Below are 27,076 nucleotides of genomic sequence, written 5' to 3'. Positions count from 1 at the left end.
ATTCATACTTTCATCAAAAACGAATTAATTTATTATAAATTTTCTTGCATCATAATGTAATAAGAACGATTAAAACAAATAATCTCCTAAATCGCAACTATAAATTTCTCAAAGTGCAATCTTTTTTATAAATAAAGTAATATATTTATGAATGGAAATAACAAAAGATATGATTAAGAAAATGTGCTATCACATATTTAATGATAAGAAAATAAATATTCTGTATATAGTAATAATTATTACAAAACCTATCTAATGTTACATATATTTTATTAACAATAATAATGTTGCTTTTCTCCAAAAAAGATAATATTGAAATTATGATATTTTCCTCTGATAAACAAGATATAACTTTTATATAAATACTGATTTAATTTTTCAATTAATTACTGATAAACAAAAAATATTTTATGACAAATTTATTTTTACGGGAACAAAAATACTTGGTTCTTTATAAGATATATATATATATATATATATATATATATATATATATATATATATATATATCTTATATATGATATATATATAAAATACATAAAATTTATATAGGTATATAAATGTATATATTTATAAAGAAAATAATATAAAAATATATACTATATATGTACAATATATATATATATATATATATATATATATATATATAAATTCTGATCAAAAAGAGACTTTCTTTATAAATATATTATTCTTAGTATTACAATTATTTACATAAAATCCTCTTCAAAGTGGTCCCCTTCGAATGCTATAAACCTTTGGAATCTTGTTTTCCGGTCTTTGCAAACCCTCTTATATACCGAAACTGGAATTGAGTTTAGCACTTTTGTCAATTTGTCAATGATTTCCTTTCTTATAGGAAAACGTCAATCTTTTAACGTCCGTTCAAGGCAGGAGAAAAAATGAAAAAGTTTACTAGAGACAAATCAGGTAAATACGGCGATTGCGAGACAGGAAGTGAATTTCGTGGCAAAAACTCTTAAACGAGAAATGCCGTATGTGCATGCTCGCATTATCATGGCGTAACAGTCATGCCTTCTCTCACCATAATTCCAATCTTTTCCGTCGCACTTTTTCACGCAAACGTTGCAACAACCCCTCGATGAAATATTGCATTCAACGTGGTACCAGTGGGTACGAATTGACCTCTTTAAAACTAGTCATTATTGAAAATTGCTGAAGACGCAAAACACATTTTCGTAAAACAATACGATAACTCAACTGAATAAAAACATGGCTGACGCAATTTGGTGGATCTATAGAATAAACAATAAAAAATCGTTTCACCGAATCCTAAATTCTAAAGTGAATTCCATTGTACCTATCGTGTTTCTTGCAAATGACGTCCTTGAATGTGAACTTTTAAGTAATATAATGATATATGATAAATATAATATAATATTTAATACACTATCATAATATCATATACTGTATTACTATAACAGGAATATATAATATATTAATATATAATATACAAACATTTTTGATCGCGTATCCCACAAAAAATGATTCAAAGATTGCATGGATCTTTTTATATTTTTTAAACAACAGATACCTTTCTTCTCTAAATTTAACGAGACATTAAATAAAATAAATATTGTTTTGTTCAGATTTTATTCAATGAAACCAAACATCGTAAAAATAAATCCCTGATACGAATAATATAAAATTTTTCCGTTCCAATAATTCGGTCGTCAAACTGTCACGCGGAACTCCTGATTTTGTTGATGGAATTTTAGGATTTCGCAAAATACACTTTGGGAATCACTGTTATAAAATATACTACATATGGGTTAAATATACAAAGTGTCTAAAATTTAAACGACCCGAATTTCGTCAGTATGTTCTACGATTAGAAACAAATTTTATATAAACGTAGGTCCGTAAATGATTTATAAAAAAGTTATAACAAAAATATGAAGCTTAAAAGCAATAACGAGTTCGTTGTTGATACTAGATCGTAATATAACAAAAAGCCGTCGATGTCTAAACAGCCTGCTTCTTCTAGTCATGTTTACTGTTTGAATAGTTATCGTTAATGTATGTAGTTCCAATTAGATGGTTACCCTAACACATTTCTCGGTACCTGTTAGAGAATGGTTAGACAAACATTATCATGAAAGATGGATTGATTGTACAAGATACATAGCTTAGCCCGAGAGATCACCAAATCTTACACCGTTTCACTTTTATTTGTGTGAAAAAGTAAAAGCAATTGTGTATCGTTTAGTACAATAATCAATTCGCGACAAAAACTGATTGGAAGGATTGATAATCGATTCACTGAACCGCGGCAAAATAAGCAGGACATTTGGAAAATGATAAATTCAATTTTCCTACGATGTCAAACATTATAGGAAATTTATATTCGAAACAGGGAATGCCATTTTGAAATGGAGAACATAAATCAACTTTTTTTTTTCAAGGTAATACACAACTTGATAATAAAGCGTTGGCGAATCCATGTTTATATAAGATTTTTTTTTTTTTATTTCTACACATAGAAAATACTAGTGAAGTTTGATCGTTTTAATCTGGGTCATACTGTATATAAAAATTGTAAGAGAGAGAGAGAGAGAGAGAGAGAGAGAGAGAGAGAGAAAGGAGAGAGAAGATCAAAACGACGAAAACAGAAAGTTCGTTGCAATTTGAAACGTGATAATAATTGAAATGAAAAAAATTTGTAAGTTAAAATTTCCAAGTTTTATTGTTATTAAAAATAAACGATCACTTTAAAATCCCTGATAAAAACGTATTTCCTTGAAATTATCGATAATGCTCGAACAATATCACACGATGGATCGAATTAGTTCGCCAGAAACGAGACTTCCGCGTTTCGCGGCTCGCTAAGCCGAGCAATGAATTTCAAATGAGACGAGAAGTCGACGTTATATGTGTCATAGAAACCGGCCACTCGGTTTCCTGACACACGATAAGATATTAATACGAAACGTGAGAATCCAGCCTCCGTAGCTGCGTAGGTAACCGCGACTCGAGACGAACAGGAACAATCGATTATTCAGCTCGCGTCGAGTACGCTAAACATTTTTCATTTAACTTCAACACGGAGCCGGCATAATTTCTCCTTACCCTCGCGAAAGGATCTCGAACAACGCGTTGAATATGAGAACGATCAAAGGAACGTAAGTACAAAAGAAGAAAGAGAAAAAGAGAACAAATATTCCATAAACTTTTTTTCTTTTTTTATCTACCGTTTCGTTGTAATAATTATTATTAGGTCCGAAAAGTTTTGTCTGCTTAATCAACATTTGTTTATTATTTCAAAAATTTATTTTATTCGATTGGTTTGTCTTTTTTTATTATTCAACAAATTTATTTGATCGAATACATTTTGTTATGTAAGAAATTTATTTTATTCAATAATTTCTTTTCTTTTCTATTCCAAAGTGATTCTTTTTAAAAATTCTTAAAGAACAATTTTATTTAAAAATAATTTTTCGAAATAAAATATAAGTAAGTTTTATTTAAATATTTTGTTTTTTAATAATTGAGCTCTTGAAGTGAACAGAACTTCTTTCGAGAGGCTTGATATAACGAAGTAATAATAATTTTTTCGTTCGTGATAAAGCATGTAAAAACTTATCTTTAGCAACATTTTGAAAGAAAATTGGAGATAAATTTTTTATAATTTTCTATTTTTTTAAAACTAAACTTCGTTCCTGTTATCAGCAATAATTACCATCTAAGTATATGAAATGATTAAAATATTGTAATAATAATCATTTTTTCGTTCATGATAATCTATATAAAAATTTATTTAATAAAATATTTCGTAAGAAAAGTAAAGATGAATTTTCTCTTAAATTTTCTCTTATAATTTTCTATTTTTATTTTCTATTTTCTTCTTTTTTTTTTTTTTTTTTTTTTTTAACTAAATGGTTGCATACCGCTAACAATTGCTATCTAATTACATGAAATTATTAAAGAAATCTAAATAAATTTAAAAACCTATTAACTCGAAACTTCGTATTATATTCATTAGATTACGTATTTCAAAAATCATCACGTTTAAAGGATCATCGATAAATTCGGAATAATATCCTTTCTTTTTTTTTCTTCTTTTAGAAAAAAACAATCTTCATACGCATTTTTGTTCGACATTTAACAATTCATGCAACTAGAAAAGAATCGGAATCCCTTTCTCATTATTTCAGATTCTAATTTCAATCTTGTTTAGAAAATTGTTACGTTATCTAACGTTTAAATGCATCGGCGATATCTTAATTAACTGATTAGTCGATTGATTTTATTTCTCAGATACATTTTCTTATTTACACTTTATTATTATTTATTTATCTTTAATATGTACTATATTGAATAGAATTAATGAATAAATAAATAAATTTATATAAATATAAATAGTGTCCTTTGTAAAATGTTATGACATATTTTCGTCAAAACTTATAAAGAAATTTTATAGGCCCTTTTTAAATTAAAAAGAATATATATATCAAATTATTTTGAAAAACTTTTCTTACCTCGCAGCACGTCTTCATCGTTATTGAAAAGAAAAGAAAAACGAAAAGACGATTTTCGAAAAATATCCTTCTTCACCTTCTTTCTTCTTTCAAACGTCGCACATTTTCTTCTTTCTCTACATTTTGAGATTTTGAGCTGTTTCTTTGTCGCGTATAAAAATAAAAAATAAAAATATTTGAATAGATAAAACGTACGTTCTGTATTTGGTCTTGTCCTTTCAAGAAGCAATCAACTCAAACCTCTCTCGATCGCGTCGCAACGATAACTGAAACAAGGATTCGTACGTTCGCCGCGTTTGAGTCTCATCAATTCGCGCATGCGTACCGAAATTAGACGGAAAAAGTCGAAGAAATGGCGCAAAAACGAAAGGCGGGAAATAAAAATGATTAATCATTTGTTGAGAAATTGTACAAAATGAAATATAAATATTCATCCAGTTAAAATTATATTTTGCTATATCATTAGACGTCGAATTAAATTTGATTTTTATTTTAATTAAAAATCTTTTTATTTCATTTTGTTTTTTATTGTCTTTATTTGTTTTGTTTTTTCTATTACTTCTTTAAGCCTCACTACTCCTTTCCATTTCTTTTTAATAATAATAAACTTTTTTGTTATATAAGCGATAATTTATATTGTCTTTTTCTCTCTTTCTCTCCGAGCTTTCTCGTAACAGCGCTATCGCATCGAGCCGATCTAATTTTTGTGGGATCACGAAGGAGCAACGCTTGTCTACGTTACCTGGACGGTTAGACGAACCATTACTTCGACCATGAAAGATTGAGATTTATGACTCAACCCAGACAAAACCCTTGTAAAAGTTCACCCCTAAAAGACGTGCCTAATACGTATGTCACAAGAAACGTATTTGAACTGATAAAAAAAGAAAAAAAGAAAGAAAAAAGAAATCGTTGCTACTAAGTTAGAAAAACGAAATAACTTGCAAGATATATTAACGTCATAATTTCAATGTTCCCTTTTTGTTTCTTGATAATAAGATAATATTGCTTTTTTTTCTACTTCGTTCACAATATTTTTCCCTCTACATCTTGAGGGCTAGATTAGAAGAGCTTTTACGAAACGAAGTCGAAAAGATCGAACGGCTGATCCGCAGGGAGTAGAAATTAAGAGCCCTCGTTTGACATGGGGTTCTATCCCATGAAAGTAAAGGCTCGTTTTAGATGCATTGGTGGAAGGGAGATGAAAGAATGTAGGGAAAGAGATTTCTATCGTTCTTTCCTCGTGGAACTTTCTCTCTCTCTCTCTCTTTCTTTCTCTATTCATGAGTCACTACCATCGGGTTGTCCTTTTATCGATGCAGTTAGATATATTTCATTAAGACTCCACATGCGTCTTTCCCTTAAATGGATAAAGCTCTTTCATCATTAGTAAGACATACATATGTATGTATACTACGAGGAGAAATACAAAAAAAAAGAGAGAAATTGAAGAAAATATCTTTCTCGATATGTCGACAAGTTCTACGACATCAGTTATATTACCATAAATATATAAAACGAAAGATATCATGTCATAATCATGTCATCGATAATAATCGTATATAAAATACGAATACGAATACATGAGTGTATACATTAATAAATTAATTCTATATAATGATGGACCAATTAAGATTCAGAAAAGACAATTCTTTTTTACACCGTAATTTTGAATATTTTATAAATTATTCGAAAAACATGGTGTATTAGACAACGATCATTGTCAAGTAGTAAGTACCATTGATATGGGTAAAAGATATAAGTATATAATAAGTAGTAATATCAACGATAATGCTACGGAAGTGATAAAAGTCGATATAGTATCAGCCAGTTAAAAGCAAATATTACCGAAATGTAAAGAACGAATATAATTAAAATTTGTTATTTTTATTAACAAATTAGGCGAAACATTGAAATTTAAAAAAAAAAACAAAAACAAAAAGAAAAAAGAAAAAATATTCTCTGCTAATACAAAATATTCTTTTAAAGCGGTTAATCGTAAAAAATAAAAAATACAACAAATAAAATAAAATGAACTAAGCGAGATCGCTGCAACATTTTTACTTTTAACTTTACTCACGCGCGGCTTGGAACGAACGAACGAACGAACTGTGGCATAAAAATGCAGGCTTTATTGTAAGCATAAAATGCGAGCAAGCTACCGACAACAGCATGTCGTTGCATATCTCTTCTCTAAAGTTACGTTATCGTTGCGCTTTTAATCCTTTCTCCGTCACCAGAAAACCGAGCTTTACAATAGAGAAACGCAATAATTTCTCACGTGTCATCTCATAGGATAATATCAGTGAAGGTTGTGCGATTGTGTATGTATTTATATATTCTATTATTGTTTAGGACGACGAGAATCTGGTTTGGTATATTTGTTCGACCAATGAGAAATACCGATCACGTAATTCGATGATACTTAAATGCACAATTATCTCTTTCTCTCTCTCTTTCTATCTGTCTGTCTGTGAAATATTGCCATTTATTTGAATAAACTCGGATGCATTCATCACTCTTCAGATCGTTCTAATCCATTGTAATTCGAATTATAGGATGTTTATTAGATATAGGATATGGCTGTTACAATTTCATAAAAATATCCGCTTTATTTTTTTCAATATTTTTTCCGTCGTTTTCTGCTTATTACACGTTAACATAGTGTATTATTTATAACAAATGTCAAAACTAATATTGATACACATATTGCATAAATAATAATAGTTTAATAATAATATTATTCGCAATAACGTATTATAGTAAATTTGTCGACAGAAAACATCTTTGATGTTTCGACTTTCCAATTATCTCTTGATATAGATAACAATTATATTGTTCACATTAGAAAGATTATAATGTGCGAATAACAAAAAAAAAGAGAAGAAATTAGATTGTGACAGATAAATCATGTATATAGATACGGGCGTGGATCGCCTATCACAACATACTTAAGAGTTCTGGACGACAATATTTTAAAAAATTCTTAAGCGTGTCGTAAAAAGATAAGAATAGAGATAGTCGTCTAAATGCTTAGAAAAATTCCACAAAATTATTCCATCAAAATGTGAGACTTCGGAAATGGCAAAAAGACAAACGCGTTGATGGAACGATGTCAACGCTGATTTTTCAATGGAACTCGAAGATTAGGACGAACTATAATTCCCTTTTCCTTTCTTATTTACAGAATTCTTAAAAAAAAAGAAAAAGTGAAAAAAAATAATATCATCAGCACTTAATGAACGTAGTGTCGTATCATGAATTATCTGTGTGTGAAGTCCTTTAACAGATTTGTTTGTAACATTCTTAAACACTTTTAAAACACTGCAGGAACGTAACAAATGCCGAATAATAACATGTAGAATCTCATAAAAAGCGAGGAAGTAAAAGGGAAGGGAGGATGTACTACATGATCAAAACGAGAATATTTCGACGTATAAAATATAAAGTACGTCATACATACTTATTAAGTTACGATCTCTGTACGAAATGCATGCCGCAGTCGTACTTTGCCATGATTGAATTTTTTGTCATTAAGTACAAGATGATGATGACGATGATAATGATAATATTAATAATAGTAATAATAAGAATAATATTAATAATATAATAATAATAATAATAATAATAATAATAATACAAAGTTGTACGATTGCTTTTTAACTACCACTGCGGCGCGCGATATATCGCTTTTATTATTTTATTCTCTAAGGAATATGAAACGGTCGTATATTTATACAGGATAATTCACGCAACTATATAACAAACTATATCTTTCTTTTTTTTTGCTTGAAATTAGAAAAAAATGTTAGAGGAAAACGATGATTAATTCAAGATAAATTGCTATATTCACGATCGCATTTTTTCGCGCGTACAAACGCATTTTTGTAAATCTAAATTTTCCTTTTTTTTGTATCCTCGTCATTCTACCTAAAAAATTATTAGAATAACATGATCAAAGAATTATTAATTCACGAGCTAAATTGAAGAAAAAAAGAAAGAAAACGCTTCTTACATTTTTTTTTCATTATTTGTTTTCATAAAAGAAGCAGATATGTATTCGGAAAAGTTTTATCAATCAATGATAATTTATTATAATAGAGAGTATGAAACCTAGCACAGATGTACAACTTATAATATATGAAATATCACATTTTTCAAGTAATAAAACGAATAAAAAATAAAATTCTTAAAAATAAATAAAAATAAAAAATAACAGAATACATAAATTTTGGTAATAATAATTACCAAAAATCAACTCAATTCAGTTATGAAATCAAATTAAAAAGCGTTTTACGAAATATTTATAACGTAATGAAAAAGCATTTAAACATCTTTAATAAAGACTTTGTTTTTCAAAATTAATCATTTATCATTTTAATTAATCATTTCTTGATCATCTTACCCTAATACTTTCTTACGTAGAATGAACGATTACGTGAATAACGTGAATAATTACGAATAATAATATAGTGTATGTAACAATAAAATAGAAGCAAAATATCTAAAAGCTTCCTATCTAAAAGATAATAATGCAATTACAAAATGCACATGCACTTGCAAAAAAATATGATTATGAATATGTAATCCATTTTAAATCATACATCTTTTCCCTCCGACATCTTTTTCTAACTTCAACCAAAAAAGAAAAAATATATAGCTTGTTACAGTTGCGTGAATCACCTTGTAGTATAGGAAATATACAGAAAGTTCCGAGTTAACTATTTTACAACTATCTCGTGCTTTACATTGTAAACTCTTTCTTTCAATATTATTCTTTCTCATACTCTCTCTCTCTCTCTCTCTCTCTCTCTCTCTCTCTCTCTCTCTCTCTCTCTCTCTCTCTCTCTCTCTCTCTCTTTCTCTTTTTCGCAAAGTGCGCAAAGTTCATCTTACTCGCAAAAAAGCATATTGAGATTTTACAAAATACACATACGTTATACACACGGAGCATACCCAAAATCGATCTATTAGGTATAGTTCATGTGTTCAATCATACTCATGAGTGGCATCTTTTTTATTAAAAAGACTATCCCTTTCCTCTTGAGTAGATGGAATTTCCGAGGTCGTTGGCCTTACCACTTTGGAGACTTTGCTAACTTTACTGAGATTCTCGGTAAGTCCGCTACCACCGCTAACGCTAGAAAAGAGGCTAAGTTCGTGACGTTAGAATAGGATAAGTTAATCTAAGAAAATATTTAAAGGCAATCATTGAACTTATAAAATCACAGAGAAAAAAAAAATTAAAAAAAAAAAATTTGTGATATTATCTCATAACATTATAGTAAAATAATACTTACACAATATCCATTTCATCGTCATCGTCAGCTTGATCTACTTCATCAGTTGTTAATGTGAAATAAGGATTCGCGGAGGCTGGTCGAAATTTATAACCCGTTAAAACGAAGAAAACGTAAGTTGCCATTTCACGAGACATTTCATCTAACCATTCGTATTGGAACGGTACCGTACTCTATCGAAAGAGGAAGAAAGAAACAGTTATGTTTATCAAAAAAAGAAACAGTTATATTCATCAAAATATATATGATTTTATGCTGGCACTGATAAATAAATAGATTCCCTTACTATTATAACAACACATTTAAAATGGTCATATGTTACGTACCTTCAGTAAGTACGCTATAAATCTGGTAAAATATATATAACCGAGTATCATGATATAAAAATGTCGAAAAAGTTTGAGTTTTCGTAAATTAACAGCCGCTTTGCCATCCGTATGAGCAGCTTCTTGTAAATGTCTGATACTCCAAACTATCGGGAATGAAATAGCACCGCAACAAAGCAAATCCACGAGAATAAAAACGTCCCGCCATGTTTGATTCTCTATATCGCCTTCTTCGCCTTCCTCTATTATTATTTCCGCAACATTTGCTAATACCTAAATAATAAAATAACAGATTACATTGAGTTAATTCGATATTTTCCATAGAAATTATTTATTAAAGTTGATTCTAGTATAAATTGTTTTTCTTATTACCTGTAATGGAATGACGATCATGAAAAGCTTTTTGTCCTTATCTGCCAAAATATGTTTAATGAATGTCCATCCTGTCCCAACAAGGACAATAGTAATGAACAGTACAGCACCTTTTAACAGATGTGTAATATAATACAATATCGCCCACGCTGCTACGTGTTCACCCTTCGTTTGAATAAAATGATAATTGATGCCGTGGAATAGTAAAGATAAAGACTTCAGAAATACCAGTACTGCCATTAAATAATGAATTTTAAAGACAGGGTGCCTGTATAAAAAAAAAATTATAATAAAATAAGTTTAAAAAAATTAAATATGTTTCAATAGGCTTCACAGTTTATAAATGGAAACCTTACTTGCTCTTCTTAAGTATGAAGACCCAGAAGCAGCCAGAAAAAAGGAATAAAAAAGCCATCATAAAATATAAAGCTGGTAAAGGCATTTCTCCAGCACTAAGAAAATTTCCATGATTGATTTCAGCTATTTGTATCTGTAAAAAAAGAAATATTATACATATATGTGTGTGTGTATTATTTTATTACTTAGAAAAAATCTGTTATTGTACATGATGCCTTACCGTAAAATCTACAGCAACTTGAGTATCGTCCTTATAATTAGGACAATTATGAAAATAAAGATTGTAAAGACCTTCCTCTTCTTTATTAGCTATGTACATGGCAAAGCTCGTGTTATAATACATTTTACCCTTTATAATTTCCATGGTCATCGGTAAGGGTGCCTGTGCTAAATGAGCACAACTATACGAGTCTAATTTGAGATCAATCTCGTCTTTTTTGATGGGTTTTTCATTTTCTGCAATAAAATTTTCATATAAGATCGTTTCTTAGGTATTACATGATAACAAAAATTGAACTGAAGACAAAAATGTGTGATTCATTATTTTATATAAAAATAGATCAAAAGCGATTTTCAGATCAAAAAACGATTTAAATGATCACGTAAATTTTATTCTTGATGGACGTAAGAGAAAAATTTATAACATGAATCAAAGAAAATAGTTACCTAATCAAACTCTCAAAAATATCTAACTTTTGTGTTATTTATAAGATTGAGGACAAGATGTAATTATAGCAACTGCCATCACGGAAATGTTCAATCACTGACATTGCTTTAAGTTCACGTATACGTATTCATCAATCATTTTGATTCAGAAATTCTTATGCATAAGATGTACATTGATGTAATAATAAACAGAAAAAGAAAGTATCCTAATTAGAAATATAGAATATGCAAGAGAGAGAAAGAGAGAGACATAAATTCTAATACATTTATAAGATATTTTATAATAAGCTAATTTACTTATGTTATAAAAATTTTCTTTTCGAATTTGGCTAGCTGCCCAAAATTACAAATTAATTCAATGTATTGTCAATTATTGCTAATGGAAAAATGACAAATAATGTAAGTAATATAATATTAAAACCAATTTAGAGAACTTTAATATCTCATTGTATGTGTGCATATCTATCGTAATTTTAATTACAATAAAAATTCTCTATGAAAGTATTTAAATACGATCCCAACAATATCATCTTTATGTGATATCTATATTAAAAATATTTTAAATTATGAATATATAGGTGAATTTCTCTAACATTATTTGGAATATTCAAAGTAATGTTTCCTTGAAAATTGGCACGATTGAATATTCTGTACGTAATTTATAGAATATTAATAATCAATGTCTGAAATAAGATGGACATCACGGTTATGAAGAACGAGCCAAATTACCACTTTCCACCTGTTGGTAACAGATGTACTTAAACTGTAACTCTAAGATTAGCGATTAGACTTGACAAAAATAAATTGTATATTTAAAGAGATCTATATTTATCACGACTTTGAAACAAGTATAGGTATTAATCGCTGTATGTGTGCATCATATAATACAAAAATTTAAAACTTAACATTCGACTAAATATTTCAACAAAATAAATTAGTTACCATGAATAGATATGTTACGTTTCCGTCTTGGAAAAAGCGCTGTATCACTAAATTTTGTTGGCATAGAATTTCTTTTCATCCTAAAATCTGGTATCAAACTAGAGTCTTTATATATATGAACTGTATGTATATTGTGACTGCAATTTATCTTCAATCTAAAAAATAAAAAGACATACTCTCCAATAGATATTTTAGATATAAATCTTTAGATAAAACCATTACTTACGATAAATTTGTAAAGTCCATTGTAAAGTATATAACAGTACTATCATTCTTCTTCTTTAACTCTGTTTTAGGATTGGATATATTTTGAAGCACACATCTTTCTTGATGACTATCTAAATAAGGATTTACTGCGTCGCTAAGCGTCCGGTCCAGACTAAATCCAAACTGAAGTTCGAATAAAGAAAGTTTGGCTTAAACATCAATGTATAGATATATCACAGAATATATATACCGATTATATTTAAGAGATTTCAAGACAAATTTGATAAACCAAATATGAAAAGAGAATATAATTTTTAATCTTATATATATATATATAAAATACTCTATTTAATTTTCTAAATCTTGAATGATTTAATTATTCATTCAATATTATATATGCTACATAGTGTAATTGACAAAATGTAAATTTACATTTCTGATTATAATTTGTTTGCAAATTAAGTCCAAAGGACAAAACAAACAGGTGGCTGTGCCTCTACAAAGTAATGGCACTGTATAACTTACCACTGCATTTTTGTCTAAAGGATCTGCTTTGAAATTCGTAAGACTGACATTAAGAATACCATCTTTGTAAAAACCAAACGTACTGAGCGATATATATCTCCTTGTGTCTTTCTGCAAAAAGAAATGAAACAAAACATGTGATATCGATGATCACCGAACTAATGATGGTTCCACATAACCGGGTACTGACAGTACACACACACACACACACACACTTCATAGATATTAAACTTTATATAATGTATATAAGAATCGATTTATTTCATTCAAAATATCCTTTACATATATCTCGTAAAATTTTTCCGATTGTTGATTGCGTAATTGAATTCATGAAATATACGTACGTACGGATATTACATATATATATATATATATGGACACGCTACTGTACACCACGTATTATACGCATACGAATATAAGATATATGTTCACATATATATGAAAGAAAGATATCGATGTAACACGCCTATCCATCTGTAATATTGCACGATCATTACAGTACTACATCGTAATTGAAACAAAATTATGTGTAAATCAAAAGAAGAAAGAATAAATGAAATAGAAAAAGAGACAGATAATAATTAAAAAGAGAAAGAAAGAAAAAAGAGCCATTAAACGCGAGATATCCTTTGCGCGATACTAACCCGTATTTCAAGTTTATGAATTCTAGCTGTAACCACTGTGATTGTTAACAAAGTCCAAAAGCACGAAGCGAAAAAGCTTTGCGAATACATTTTTGAGTTGTTTGTGATCATAGAAATGTCACATCACGTAGGATTCGTTACCTAACACTGAACAATCTTATACACGCGCTCAGCAATACGCGAGCAAAGACTGGTCTGACTCACGAACGTGGGAAACAATCGGAATCGGACAATCAGAATGCGCGGAACGAACGAACAGAATTGCGCATGCGTGATTTTTAAACTCTCGTCGCTATCTTTTTTGTGATTAATGTTCATCAACGTCCGTTGATATTATTTCTTTCTTCCTGTTTTATTGTGTCACAAATTTACTATTTCTTTTTTTTTTTTATAAAACAGTGCGCCGTAGTTGCAAAGAAAGAAAAAGGAAAAGGTAAAAGAAGGTTATTAAATATCCCTCGAATGTAAATATGTCATGTTTTTGAAGATGCAAATGAGTGAAGTAAGGATTAAATCAAATGCTAGTAAACGATTTGAAGGTTAAGATATATGATTTATTTTTTTAGGAAACTTTTGAAATTTTACTTGATGTAATGGAAAAGCACTTTGCAGCTTTAAAACTTTTAGATGACGAACCTGAACATAAATTGACCAGAGCAGTCAGTTTTTCTGACCTGCATTCTACAGCTAGTAGAATACTCATTGAACAATGTTTACAAACTCCAGATTCTTCTAATTTAATGAGGCAATACAGTTGTGAGCACATAGTTGATAAAGCTAGTAATATCAGGTAAAGAATCAGATTTTGTTTGTTAAAGATTATTGTTCAAACGATGTTCATATGCGTATATCTTTTATTTATAGACAATTAAAAATATCAGAAAGTTTATACACAGATAATACTGAATGTAGAAGAACCTGGGAAACTACTGTTCCTCATACGAATAATCCGGAAAACATCGATTGGAATTTATATAAACCTGTTAATGATTTACCTAATACAAAAAAACTTCAATGGGATGAAGTAGAAAGCATGGAAATAGACAAAATTGATTTGTCGGATCATGATAATAAAAATATTGATACTGTTAATTTGATTAGTCCTGTAGAAGTAAAATCACCAGAAGATAAAACTGAAGAAGTAAAAAAATCAAACAGTATCTCTGAGAAAGAATCATACGAAGAAATAAAGAAAAAATATCGTTCTCTCGTATCATCAATCATGACAAAAGATAAGAATTCTGTGCACTATTGCTATAAAGTTGCATTTTTTATATTAATACCAATATTTGTATTTTTGATAGCTGCTTTCTTAAACCAAGAGGAAGATGTAACATATACTTGCGATCATAAATTACATTTCTTCAATGCTAGTATTGAGTTACAACAAAAAGTTTATGGTCAAAATAAAGTTATACCATCTTTAATTGAATTTCTTGAAACATACAAGGCCTGTACAAGGCTCGCAATACTTGTAGGAAGTACTGGAGTTGGAAAATCTTATACTATCGACATTATAAGAAGAAATTTTCCAAATCAAAATAAAATTTTACAATATACTCCACCTTTAAATAAGGCTGATATAAATGCGATTTCATCATATCGTTGTAATTTGATTGTTCTCGAAAATTTAAGAGAGAATGATATTTTAGACGTTGTAAATCTTTCAACTAACATATTTAAATTAAAAAAGACTTGTATCACTATATTAGCAGTAATTAACATGGAGAAAGTGAGTCGTAATTTAGATCGTACGATTGAATTGGATACAAAAATTAAAGAGATTACAGCTGCATTTTCTAAAACAGACAATAATGCATACATATTTGGATATAAGCCTTTAAGCGAAGAAGTTTTAGAAAAATGTATAATGCAAGCAATGAAAGATAGTGATCTAAAACTTAATAAAGATAAAATACAGCAAGTGAAACAAAGTCTATTGATATCTAAGAGCGGTTGTAAAGGTGCTTATGCAAAGGTGCAGATCATTGGTAGAGAATAGTATTTAAAAATATATCAACTTATAACATATATCTTTCCAACAACTAAATAAAAAGACTGATTAAAAAATACAATATGATATAATGTCTTCTTATCATCCAATACTAAATTTTGTTGTTATTTTGTTATATATATTTAGAAATTATCACTCATTTTTCACACTTTTTCTACACAACTAACTCTCGAGTGATTATTATGAATTGTAATTCATAATAAAAAATAAACATGATAGCAAATGTATCAAAAAAACAAAGGTAGCTATTATTTTTATATAGTGAAAACATGTTTTACAAACTGTGACATAAATGTGTATTCAAATTTTATATGTTATACTTTCTGATTGTAATAAAAAATAAAATATTCCTAATTAAAAGTAGAAGGAAAAAAATGAAAAAGTCTATATATATATATATATATATATATATATATATATATATATATATATATATCATTTGAAATACATACACGCAATCGAGCTCGACGTTGACTAAAGCCCTATCGCGTACGTAATACATCTTTCCCTTCTCTTCCTTCCTATAAAACTTTCTTACAGTCATTACTCGCATTTCACTCGGACCGTGTGTCTCTCTATGATATTGCGTATTACAATTGGAGAGAAAATAATACAGTATTGCACACGTACAATTACTCTAAATTTTTATCATACGATCTAATAATCTATGAAATTATGGTTTTAATATTTTTCACACAAAATGATGAAAATAACATAATCCCTTGAAAGTTTCTTTGAGACTATTGATAATTAAATGCAACGAATATGATACCTATACATACATACACCCACCCACACACACATACCATACATATATATTTAATTAAACTTAATAATTAATAATCAACGAAATGATCAAATAAATATCATTTTTGAAAAAGCGCGCGTTCTCGTTATCTACAAAAATACTTTTCGCCATTTTGAATTTCATTTTTTTCAAATATCCTGTTCCAAAATTCCAATACATAATGTCATTAGCTATATCAGAACTAATAGAAAATCTTCAATATTTGCTCGTTACGTCTTTCATATTATATAACGTACAACAACTTACGTTGGTTATGCCGCGTTTACCAGAAATTCCATTTTAATGCATGTAATATTTTTTCTTATCGTACGTGACGAAAAAACGAAACAACGAAGTAGCAAACGTCGTTCTCATCCTTTCCTTGTTCCTAATAATATTTTCTTTTCTATGAATATGCTTTTTTACTTTCGCATCACGAAATATACACATATTACTCGTACGTAACAAGAAGGGTAGCTCTAATTGCATATCACTTTGTTAGAGAAACAAAGATAAATGTATGTAATGAACAACCGGTATTCGTACGTAAGGACGATAAAAGAGATACGTTGTGAAATATGTCATAAATTGAATGATAAATCGAACAAATCATTATAAAAGAATGTTATTCCTTAAATTCTCGTTCATTTTTTTTATCTCGAACTCAACAGAAGACCGCGATAAATTTGAAAACTGGTCAAGAATATTCTCTCTCTCTCTTTATCTTTCTCTCTCTCTCTCTCTCTTTCTCTCGCTCTGTCTCTCTCACATACATATAGTATTGCTCTCACTCTCTCCCTTTACTTCAAAGAAATTTACTCATTCGTGAGACGCAAGGTTTCTGTGTCGGAGAAGGAAGAAAGGTGACTCTGAAAATTATAAAAGAGCGATCGTATGAACAGAGGGGAACAGTCGCCACCAAGCACGTAGCTGACTTGTGTCTAGGTATGTATTTTTTTTTATTTTTCCTTTTATTTATTATATATATGATATGTTTCTTATCTTCGTTATGTTACATTTAAGCGCGGTAAATTTTATTTATTTAAATGATCATATTTTCTAATCTAGTTCCGATAATTAAATCAGATAATTATTCATAATATTATGATTATATAATAATTAGTCAATTAGTAATTTAGTCATATTATAAATAATTTTATTGAACGTATTATCTTGTAAGCTGATATTTCTTCTAATAATTTACATATATATATATATATATATATATATATATATATATTAAATATCGTATATATTAAAGTAAGTAAAAGATTGAAATAAATATTCTTGACTCTTTTTAATCGAATTATTGATACTAGTCACGATACTAGTTAAAGCAATATATAGTACCGATCGACGTAAGATACATCACAAATACATTATTTCGACGAGTACGTATTGTCTGCTAGTAAATGTTCTTGAATTTGAAGGTCTACCATTCTAAAGTCCAAAAATGTGACTCATGGTTATCTTCTTAGTTAATACCCTTGCAAAATAGTTTGGCATTAAAATCCTGTTACTAAGAAATCGGTAATAATCAAAAATTTTTATATTTTTATCTTATTTTGAATTTTAAAAAGAATACTTATTAATACTTAGATAATATTCTTTTTCCTTTCTAATAAAGAGAATTAAGATATTATCTTTTAGATAGTATTTTTTAGGTAGTATTTTTTTCCTTTCTAATAATTTACATTTCTATACATTTCATACAAATTAGTATGAAAATATCGATGATAAAAACAAAAACGGACACTTAAAGTATTAAAACTGCTAATTTATCAAAAAAGATTTTATTTTCTTAGAGCACAATAATTTCTAACTTAAAAAATTTTAATTCCTTTCAAAATAATTTTTAAATACAAATAAATTTATATTACTGGTTTATAATTAATAATTTATAATTATTAATCTTTAAAATTTAATTTAAAAGGTAAAAACTTCTTGATTCATTTAATATTTTAACATTTACCACTAACAGTATCTGTTTTTTATCGTTGAAATAATGTATTCTTTATTCAAAATTTAACATTTTTGATAACATTTTGTTTTATCGATCGTATTATAATACTCCCGACTTTCAAAAGATTTTTTTGTTTTCATAAAAAATTGTGCCATTAAAGAAAGTATTCGTTAATCCTATACAATGACACACTCATTGAGTTTCATTGTATTAAAAATTTCTTTTTGATGAATTACGGTCAAGGAAAACAGTTATTATCATTAAAAGTAGAAATAGAATGGAAATGAAGAAAACAAGTCTATACAAATATTTTTTATATATTTTGAAAAAATGAGTTTCCCTGGTCGATTAACAAAAAATTACTGGATTATTTTTATATTTTTGTGCTTGTTCGTATAACAAAAAAGAAAAAAAAACCAAACGTCTTTTTAAAAGAGTAAATACATTTAGATTATTCTTAAAAAGAAAACTCAATTTAGAAGAGAAAACCATTTTTTATAGTTAATCTCAAAAAATAAAAACACAAATAAAAATTAAAATTTTAATTGAAACCACGATGAGACTCGACAGAACAAATTCTTAAGTTCTTTCTTTTCGCGGTTAATTGAAAATAACCGTGACATAACCTCAATTCGTAATAGTTGTTGCACCGAAAGAAATTTTACTAAGTATTACGTGTAACTATTATACGATTCTATAGTATCATATAATTAAACAACCGCGGATCTCGTTATCCATGGTAGATGATGAATTTAATGGAATCGTATGTATACGTAATAGTTGTAACGCATTATGAAGAAAAGGTGGCTTGCTTTTACCAGAATCATACGTAACAGCAATTGCCTCTCGAAAGGTAATCTTAAGAGTCGGCTAACCGATAACCTCCACTTTCTATACGGAAGAGATCGATATTAGTTATAGCTTTGCATTTTAGATAGGCCATTTGCCTTTTGTGAAATTTCGATGAGAAATGGCATCGTCTTGAAGGGCGCCATTTTGCAATTTGTATATATTTAAGTAACGTATTACATACGTTATGTGTAATTGCTTAGATACGTTAATCACCATCATCATCATTATCATCATTATAATTTTGATAAGATCTGTATGTTACGAACATTTTATACAAATATTTAAATTAATAATTGTAACAAAACTTTTATTTGATTATAAAGAACTTTAACATTAAAAGTGCTCACCTAAAGTAAGGAATACGAAATATAGGATTTATCATTTACAAAAGAAAGTTTATTATTATTAAATTTATCATCTATTAAGTTTCGATGTTCGCATAAAAATCTTAAAGTATAAAATGTTTATGCGATCACTCTTTTTCGAACTTTTAAATAAATCAGATTTAAATAATTAAGAAATCGCACGATTATTCGAGCGATTTTAATAAAGGAAGTTATAAAAACAATTATATACCTTTTCGGAAATTGATATTGTTTTATAGTGGAAGAAATTTCTTGAAATTTGGGATGTCTCTCTTTCAAATTTTTAATTAACGTCATCATTTATTTAGGCTGTTATATTTGAACAATAATTATTTATCGATCGAAGTTCGATCCAGAGCACCTAACTTCAATCTTTTTTTGACATTTTTCGATTATCATCCGGTTCTTACGTCTGTTACTCATGTTACGTCTGATACCGAAGGAACAAAGATGTTTTACTTATCCGGCACCTTACGTAATCGGAGAAAGTTGTTGCGACACGTAATCGGAGTACGCAACATTTAAGGATATACGCACGAAGATAGAACGTTTATGTTGTTTTTTTTATTTTTTTATGATTTAAATGTTTCGGGTATTATTCGATATGTTATTTTATTACTTGAAAAACAAAAATTAAAAAGAAATATTTAGATTGATTAAATAATACAATCTTCATTTATATCCTTATTTAATGAATAACACATTCTTCATAGACGATTAATGGCGTGACTTCATAGACGAAAAATACGTAACTTTTTACTTCTGAAACTCTACTTCTGAATCATAAAAAAATCGTGACATAAGTCACAATAAAACAAATATTGTTCTTTTTAAATTTGTATTGGTCCAATAATTATGTTTAAGTTAATCCTATCTCATGATGATCATGATCTTAAGATCTTGTTTTTTTAGAAAAAAGTATTTAACGATATAATTTATCCATTAAAGAATAAGAACAAAATAATGTAAATGTATCAGATTGCCCAATAAGTAATATGTTTTCAGCATTTTATATCTAAATAAAAAACACTATTTGTTTTTATTGAACTAAGCTATTTTTATATTATAATATATTAGATTGACTTATAAGAGCAATGTCGGAACATTTAATAAAAAATATTACTGTTGTTTATCTAGATACGAAATACTGCAAATTTCTTTACATTATTTATTACCAATCAAATAAATAATAAATTAAATAAATAATAATTAAATAATAAATTATCATCGACTAATTTTTTTTTTATAAAACTTGATCCTTGATTTTTTAAAAATGGATGTTTGGTCATTCAAACTGTGTACACATATATTAGTCTCGAGTATGATTGGAATGTAGGCAATCAGGTCAAACACGTTTGTAACGAAAGTGAAAATAGAGAACGAGAGAGAAATTGCTTGCTAACTCGCATGACGAAGCGTAAACTTATTTTGTCGTCCATTTTCCAGATAAACGTTATTAATCTTTATCGATCAATTTGTAGGATAATAGCAATCTTTCTACAACAATACAAAACAACGAAGACAGAAAATAAGATGGATGGTGCTGTAGTAGAATGGGTTACCGAAGAGGACAATTACGAATGCAAGCTTTCCAACGAAACAAAAATACTTGCAAAAAATGAGCTCAGAGAAGATAAGAATACACGTGATCAAGCACTGGAGCAAATGCGTAGTTGGATAAAATTAAATCCACGTATTAAAAATTGCCGACTCGGTGAGGAATGTCTAGTTTCATTAAAAAAAAAAAAAAAAAAAAAAAAAAATAAGAAAAAAAACAAAAAGAAAAAAAAATAAAAAATCTTCAGAAGAAATGAAAGAAGAAAAGAAAAGAAATCATTGGCAAGAGATATGAATATTTAAATTATGTTACGTTAACTTTCGTTTTTCTTTTTTTTTTATTTCATTTTTATTTTAAATACGCACCCCTAAAAGTAGCACCCCTAATTTCTTTTATTTATATATATATATATATATATATAACTCTAAATGGATAATAATTATCTTTTATTTTCACATTCGGCTAATATTTTTCTACCGTCAGATGCACAATTTTTATTGAGATTCTTACGATGCAAGAAGTTTAACGTACCTATGGCTCAAGAAACTATCGAACGATATCTTCTCTTGCGTCAAGTTTATCATCCTGCATTTACTCATTTGGATGTAATGGAACCAACGATGGAGGAATTACTTTCCTTGGGGTAAGATCAAGAATGAAGAGGAATAGAGCCCTGTCATCCTACGAGTTTGGAAAATTTCGACGATATTTCAGAAATCTTTCCACTTTTCCTACGTTCTCGAATATGTTTTATTATTTTTATTAATTACAGATATCTATTCGCTGCACCAGGTCGCGATCATAAAGGTCGTCGTGTTATCGTTGCTAGACCAGGTAATTGTACATATGTATAATAATTATTTTAATTTTATGATACATTTTTTCCCCATCATTATATCTTATTCTGATTTATATTTAATCATGTAATTGCTGACAAATGAATCTTATAAACTTTCTATAATTACTTGTAGAACAATTAAATTATTATACTATTAAAGAAATTTTGTTTCTTTTCTTTTCTTATCATTATAGGTGTTTTTGATCCGCATAAATATACAAACGCAGATATGTGTAAGATACATGCTATTACTTACGAAGCTTTGATGGAAGACGAAGAGAGTCAAATTCGTGGATTTGTTCATTTTGCTGATGGTGCTGGCGTCAGCTTCCCTCATCTTACTTTGTTTACACCTAAGGAAGCTGTTCGTATTGTTAAAAATGGAGAAGTAAGATCGTTATATTGTAACTATTGTATGTTACATTATATAATTAATATCAACCATGTTTTAATATTAATTATATAAAATAAATATATACTTTATATATATAACCATACACACATATACATACACAGGGTGTCCAAAAAAGTTGGGAACGAACTTATGCTACGTATTACTGAGATCAAATAGATGAAAAAAGTTCATATAAACTTATGTCCGAAAATGTTTTATTGAAAAGATATATGTTTCTGAAGATACTTATGGTTTATTATGATAGTTATAAGAAATGTTCTAAAATATCTCCCTCTGCAAAAATGCAGACTTCCACTCGTTGAATTATATATGGTGTATATATATATATATATATATATATATATATATATATAATATATATAATATATATAAATTGTATATATATATATACATATATGCATATATAAATATATTTATTAATTATGTATCATTAAATTTCGGCTAAAATTCGATAAGAAAAAAAATGAGAAAACCAAGAACTCTTCTTGGTTCGTTTCACTTTCAAGTTTACGATATGGATCGCATGGAGAATATCAAATGGTCAAAATAATATAATCATTCTTCATTTTTTTAGTGAAATCTTTCGAAGAATAAACATTTCGATTGGATATCTGGAAAATTTTTATTTTCAGCGTACAGTACCGATGAGACACAAAGAAGTTCACGCTATCAACGCACATCCATCTTTGAAATTTGCCCTTGATTTTGGAATGTCCTTAATCTCCGAGAAAATAAAAAGTCGTGTTAAAATCTACACTAGTTTGGAAGATGCATTAAATAACAAGATGGATGCTAGTATGTTACCTAAAGAGTATGGTGGTACTATGCCTATGAAAGAAATGATTGGTAAGAAAAATTTAAGTATATTAGAAGAAATTTTTACAAATTATTATTTAAATGATTAATGATATTTTCTTTTTCTTTTTTTTTTTGTCTATTTTTTCCATATAGATCTTTGGCGACAAGAACTATTAGAAATAAGACCGATATTGTTAAGTCACGATAAAATGCAGGTATGCCTCGATCAATATTCTGAAAAAGCACGAGAAGGTGCCGTATCTGCTTTAAAACAAGGATTTGGTTGCTCGAGTGTTGGTTCCAGTGATAGCATGATGTGTGGTATCAGTGGTTCTTTCAGGAAACTCGAAGTCGATTGAAAATTTCCGAATCGTTCTTCCTTTATTAATAAATAAGATAGTTTGATCTTTTATTTGGGGTTTATAAATATTGGCAAACAATCAGAAGTGTCAAATCGAGCCACTTCTGGATAAAATGTTTCGATTAATAAAAGTTTTTTATGGGAACGGTGTGTGTAAAATGGTAATTCAAAGAGATTTAGGCTGTTATAAAAAATACATACGATATATACCATATTAAGAAAATATAAAAGTAATTATATTTTTGTTAGGTAAAATATAAAATATATAGCCATAGATATCTCCGTATATATCATCTTTTGTACATAAGTTCTTCGTTTGGTATCAATTATAAATAAAATGTGTTGGTATAAAAAGATCATTTAAATTCTCTTTTTATCTGTTTTTCTTTTTTTCTTTTTTATTATAATGAAAAATCGTTTACAACAGTCACAGTGTTATCCACTTAGCTACAATTTTACGTATAGTTTCTCTTGCCTTCCTTAGATCAGGCAGATCCGTAGGAAGATCATTCATTAAATCTTGACAATGAGATGTACCTAAGACAAAAATAAAATAATTCATGATGTATATACAATTTATAACTAGGACAAAAAATCAATTCATCATGTGTATATAAGTACCTTTTATAAGTATAGCTGGTGTAGATTCATTCAAGTCTATTAAAACTGAAAGTTTATGCCATGGATCTACATCGCCATTTGTAAAAATAACATTGCTTATATCCGGTTTAAGACCACCGTAAATCAAATTTGTTCGCCTTACTCTCGATTTCAAGAAATCAGCATTGTAACTGCAAATTATATGGATAATTAAATTGCTGAATAAGAATGCTTCAAAATATAACTAATATAAATGATTTACTAATTTCCATATAACTTGACGCAAATATTCAGGAAGTAATCTAATGGGACGAGAGATCCAAAAATCGAATCTTTAGAATTAGTTGTCGAATAATAACCATACTCCGTACACGTTTGATAATACCATCTCCTTGCTGAAATATACAATTAAATAATATTAAACTAATAGATGTTTATACAAATTAAATATATTAATAGATGCATTTACATTGCAGAATATTCATGTATATGTAAGACACATATATCATGCAAAAAATACAAAATAAAGAAAAAACAAATACATTGTCAAAATATATAAATAAATTTAACGACTTAATAAACTTTTGTCAAAATCTTATATCTTTAAAAATATGTATTTATATAAACATTCACGATCTATTGATTATTAACCGTTTGAAATTTATGTAATATTTCAATTTTAACTTACTTATACTGTCTAAACTCCAGCTTATATTTTTCTGACGTGATATGAACTGTTCGTAACTCGCATCTACACAACTACCGTCAGATTTACTCATCAATCGAGCTAATCTTTGAAGTGGTGATCCTAAATACGTTGCTGTCATATTATCACAACAAAGAGCGATATCCGACTTATTATTATCCTTATTTTTATTATATTGAACAGTTCCAGCAAATTTCTATTACAAACAATAATGTTTTAAATAATAATGGTCTTCACTATTATAATTCTTATTGAAACGCGTACGTTGAACGATTTCATTTTTCCTTTCATTATCGTAATTTCTTACCTCTATGAAAATATTTATAAGGTGACTAATATCATTGTTAGATTTTACATTCGGCACTTTGCATAGACTAAAATATTATAATTCTTAATTATTTTTCTAATTGCTTTGATTTTCAAGAATTAACGTATATACGTACTTGAAATATGTTTTCAATTTCTCAGCACCGTCATTAGTAGCCAACAATTCCTTTATAGAATCAAACGCAGCTTTAACATCGATCGGACACTGTTCGTTATATTTTTGAAGAGAATTCGCCACGATGTCGTTATATTCTAAAAATAAAAAAAAAGATTTATCGATCTAAATTAATTAATAAAAGTTCAGAAAATAAAAAAATTACGATATTTACCATAAAAATCAATTTTTGCGTATACCGGAGCACTGCTAGCTACGGCTCCCTGTGAAAGAGTAAGTAAAGTTTGACTCCGTATGAAGTACGTTTCGAAAAAACAAATTTCAAAAACACATTGAAAAAAAAAAAGAAAGACTTTTACCTGAATGAGATGAGGATATTTTAATCTAGCCCATACTGCCATATTACCTGCATATGATCCACCGAAAACAATCACTTTTGCGTTTTCCTTACCAAGTTTTCTCTTCATCGTTTCGATGAAATAAGCTACGTCGGCCAAAGCTTGATCAACGCTTAAATATTGCAGATTTTCCTCACTAGTATCTCTAAAATTAATCATTCATAATAAAAATATCTGAAAATTTTTTATTATCCAGATATTTGATCATCATCGTACTGTATAGGTTTGCTTTTTCCATAGTATCGATGTTCAGTATAATACATTATGGCTCCATGAGCAACAGCAATGTCGTACATCAATCCATTTGTCAAGAAATTAGGTTTTATTTCCCATTCTCCGCCGAGCATGATCAATATCGGTCCAGTTTGCGTTGAAAAGGCAGCATTTTCGTAGTAACGCTGTATTAATGTTATTGCAAATATTATTATTATTGTAGATATCTAATCAAAAGAATGTTATTTAAGAACAAACAAAATTATTACCATATTCCAAATATTACTGTCACGTGAATTAAAATGATCCAATGATTGAATTAACCATTTCTCATGTACATCTTTTGCACGATTATTCAATGTTTGTGGCTCATCTAAACCCTTAAAAGTAAATCCATGGAGACCAAAACCATCGACAAGTGAATTTGTAAAAACTAACAAAATTAATAAGACGTACATTTTGAAATGATACATCACTTCTAAATCCTACAATTTCTTTATATTTCACTTCTTTTATTTTGAATCACGATTGGATGATAAGTGTCGATGTGATATCGGCTACAATTCATATATATTAACGACCGATATCAATTTAAAAAATATTTTTATGTATGTCACCATTCAACGAATAAAGAGTCAGATAATGTAAACCATTATCAGTTGATTTGAGAAAATCTTGATTTCACAAGTTTTTCTTTATAAAGATAATATCGACGGACTAATCTTGGGACTCTCGTAAATGAACGATAAGAGTTTTTTATCAATAAAATAGCCATTATTGACAAACAAATTGAGATTTCGAGTTCCTACATTGAAATGCTTTTTAAGAGTTTATCTTTATTGAAAATCTATTATGTTTATTAATATTGTATTTAATGTAAATAGTATGTATTACATAATAAAAAAAAGAAATAAAGAGGAAAAAAAAAAGA

The 27,076-nt window shown here is 28.3% G+C and overlaps 5 protein-coding genes across 9 annotated transcripts in view; 2 read left to right on the top strand and 3 right to left on the bottom strand.

The window, feature by feature from the left end:
- The window catches only part of LOC122632888 (probable G-protein coupled receptor B0563.6), a 40,406-nt gene extending 35,640 nt beyond the window's left edge, over positions 1-4,766 (bottom strand). The window contains exon 1 of one of the 2 annotated variants that reach the window (XM_043820165.1): positions 4,497-4,766. The gene's annotated coding sequence lies outside the window, so the exon portion shown is untranslated. The remainder of the gene's footprint in view (positions 1-4,496) is intronic. The other variant, XM_043820166.1, reaches the window with a different exon arrangement.
- A 2,322-nt stretch (positions 4,767-7,088) lies between these two features.
- Positions 7,089-14,027, bottom strand: LOC122632889 (protein GPR107). Of its 2 annotated transcripts, none has more exons than XM_043820168.1 (10): positions 13,836-14,027; positions 13,192-13,302; positions 12,686-12,849; positions 12,460-12,614; positions 11,072-11,307; positions 10,851-10,984; positions 10,495-10,762; positions 10,123-10,395; positions 9,797-9,969; positions 7,089-9,648 (listed from the first exon to the last, which is right to left on the bottom strand). In XM_043820168.1, the coding sequence occupies exons 1-10, from the start codon at positions 13,944-13,946 to the stop codon at positions 9,486-9,488; spliced, it is 1,788 nt and encodes a 595-aa protein (XP_043676103.1). In that variant the 5' UTR covers positions 13,947-14,027; the 3' UTR covers positions 7,089-9,485. The 2 variants fall into 2 exon arrangements, with proteins under 2 accessions (XP_043676103.1, XP_043676104.1); XM_043820169.1 differs by having other exon boundaries at positions 7,089-9,636.
- Positions 14,028-14,117: 90 nt separating this feature from the next.
- LOC122632963 lies at positions 14,118-15,907 on the top strand. Of its 3 annotated transcripts, none has more exons than XM_043820291.1 (3): positions 14,118-14,268; positions 14,402-14,625; positions 14,700-15,907. In XM_043820291.1, exons 2-3 carry the CDS (start codon positions 14,429-14,431, stop codon positions 15,835-15,837), a joined length of 1,335 nt encoding a protein of 444 aa, XP_043676226.1. In that variant the 5' UTR covers positions 14,118-14,268; positions 14,402-14,428; the 3' UTR covers positions 15,838-15,907. The 3 variants fall into 3 exon arrangements, with proteins under 3 accessions (XP_043676226.1, XP_043676224.1, XP_043676227.1); XM_043820289.1 differs by having other exon boundaries at positions 14,140-14,337; XM_043820292.1 differs by having other exon boundaries at positions 14,140-14,337; positions 14,381-14,625.
- A 1,566-nt stretch (positions 15,908-17,473) lies between these two features.
- On the top strand, positions 17,474-23,931 carry LOC122632859 (clavesin-2-like). The gene is made up of 7 exons (XM_043820106.1): positions 17,474-17,581; positions 21,298-21,530; positions 21,858-22,017; positions 22,147-22,208; positions 22,407-22,600; positions 23,260-23,473; positions 23,579-23,931. Exons 2-7 carry the CDS (start codon positions 21,350-21,352, stop codon positions 23,782-23,784), a joined length of 1,017 nt encoding a protein of 338 aa, XP_043676041.1. The 5' UTR covers positions 17,474-17,581; positions 21,298-21,349; the 3' UTR covers positions 23,785-23,931.
- Positions 23,932-24,151: 220 nt separating this feature from the next.
- Positions 24,152-26,772, bottom strand: LOC122632858 (putative serine protease K12H4.7). The gene is made up of 10 exons (XM_043820104.1): positions 26,415-26,772; positions 26,149-26,330; positions 25,894-26,077; positions 25,749-25,797; positions 25,536-25,671; positions 25,400-25,466; positions 25,075-25,288; positions 24,649-24,781; positions 24,408-24,577; positions 24,152-24,323 (listed from the first exon to the last, which is right to left on the bottom strand). The coding sequence occupies exons 1-10, from the start codon at positions 26,616-26,618 to the stop codon at positions 24,214-24,216; spliced, it is 1,449 nt and encodes a 482-aa protein (XP_043676039.1). The 5' UTR covers positions 26,619-26,772; the 3' UTR covers positions 24,152-24,213.
- Between the last annotated feature and the right edge of the window lie 304 nt (positions 26,773-27,076).

Source organism: Vespula pensylvanica, chromosome 11 (assembly GCF_014466175.1).
Source record: "Vespula pensylvanica isolate Volc-1 chromosome 11, ASM1446617v1, whole genome shotgun sequence".
NCBI lineage: Eukaryota > Metazoa > Arthropoda > Insecta > Hymenoptera > Vespidae > Vespula > Vespula pensylvanica.
This window is presented reverse-complemented; position numbering and strand designations above follow the sequence as displayed.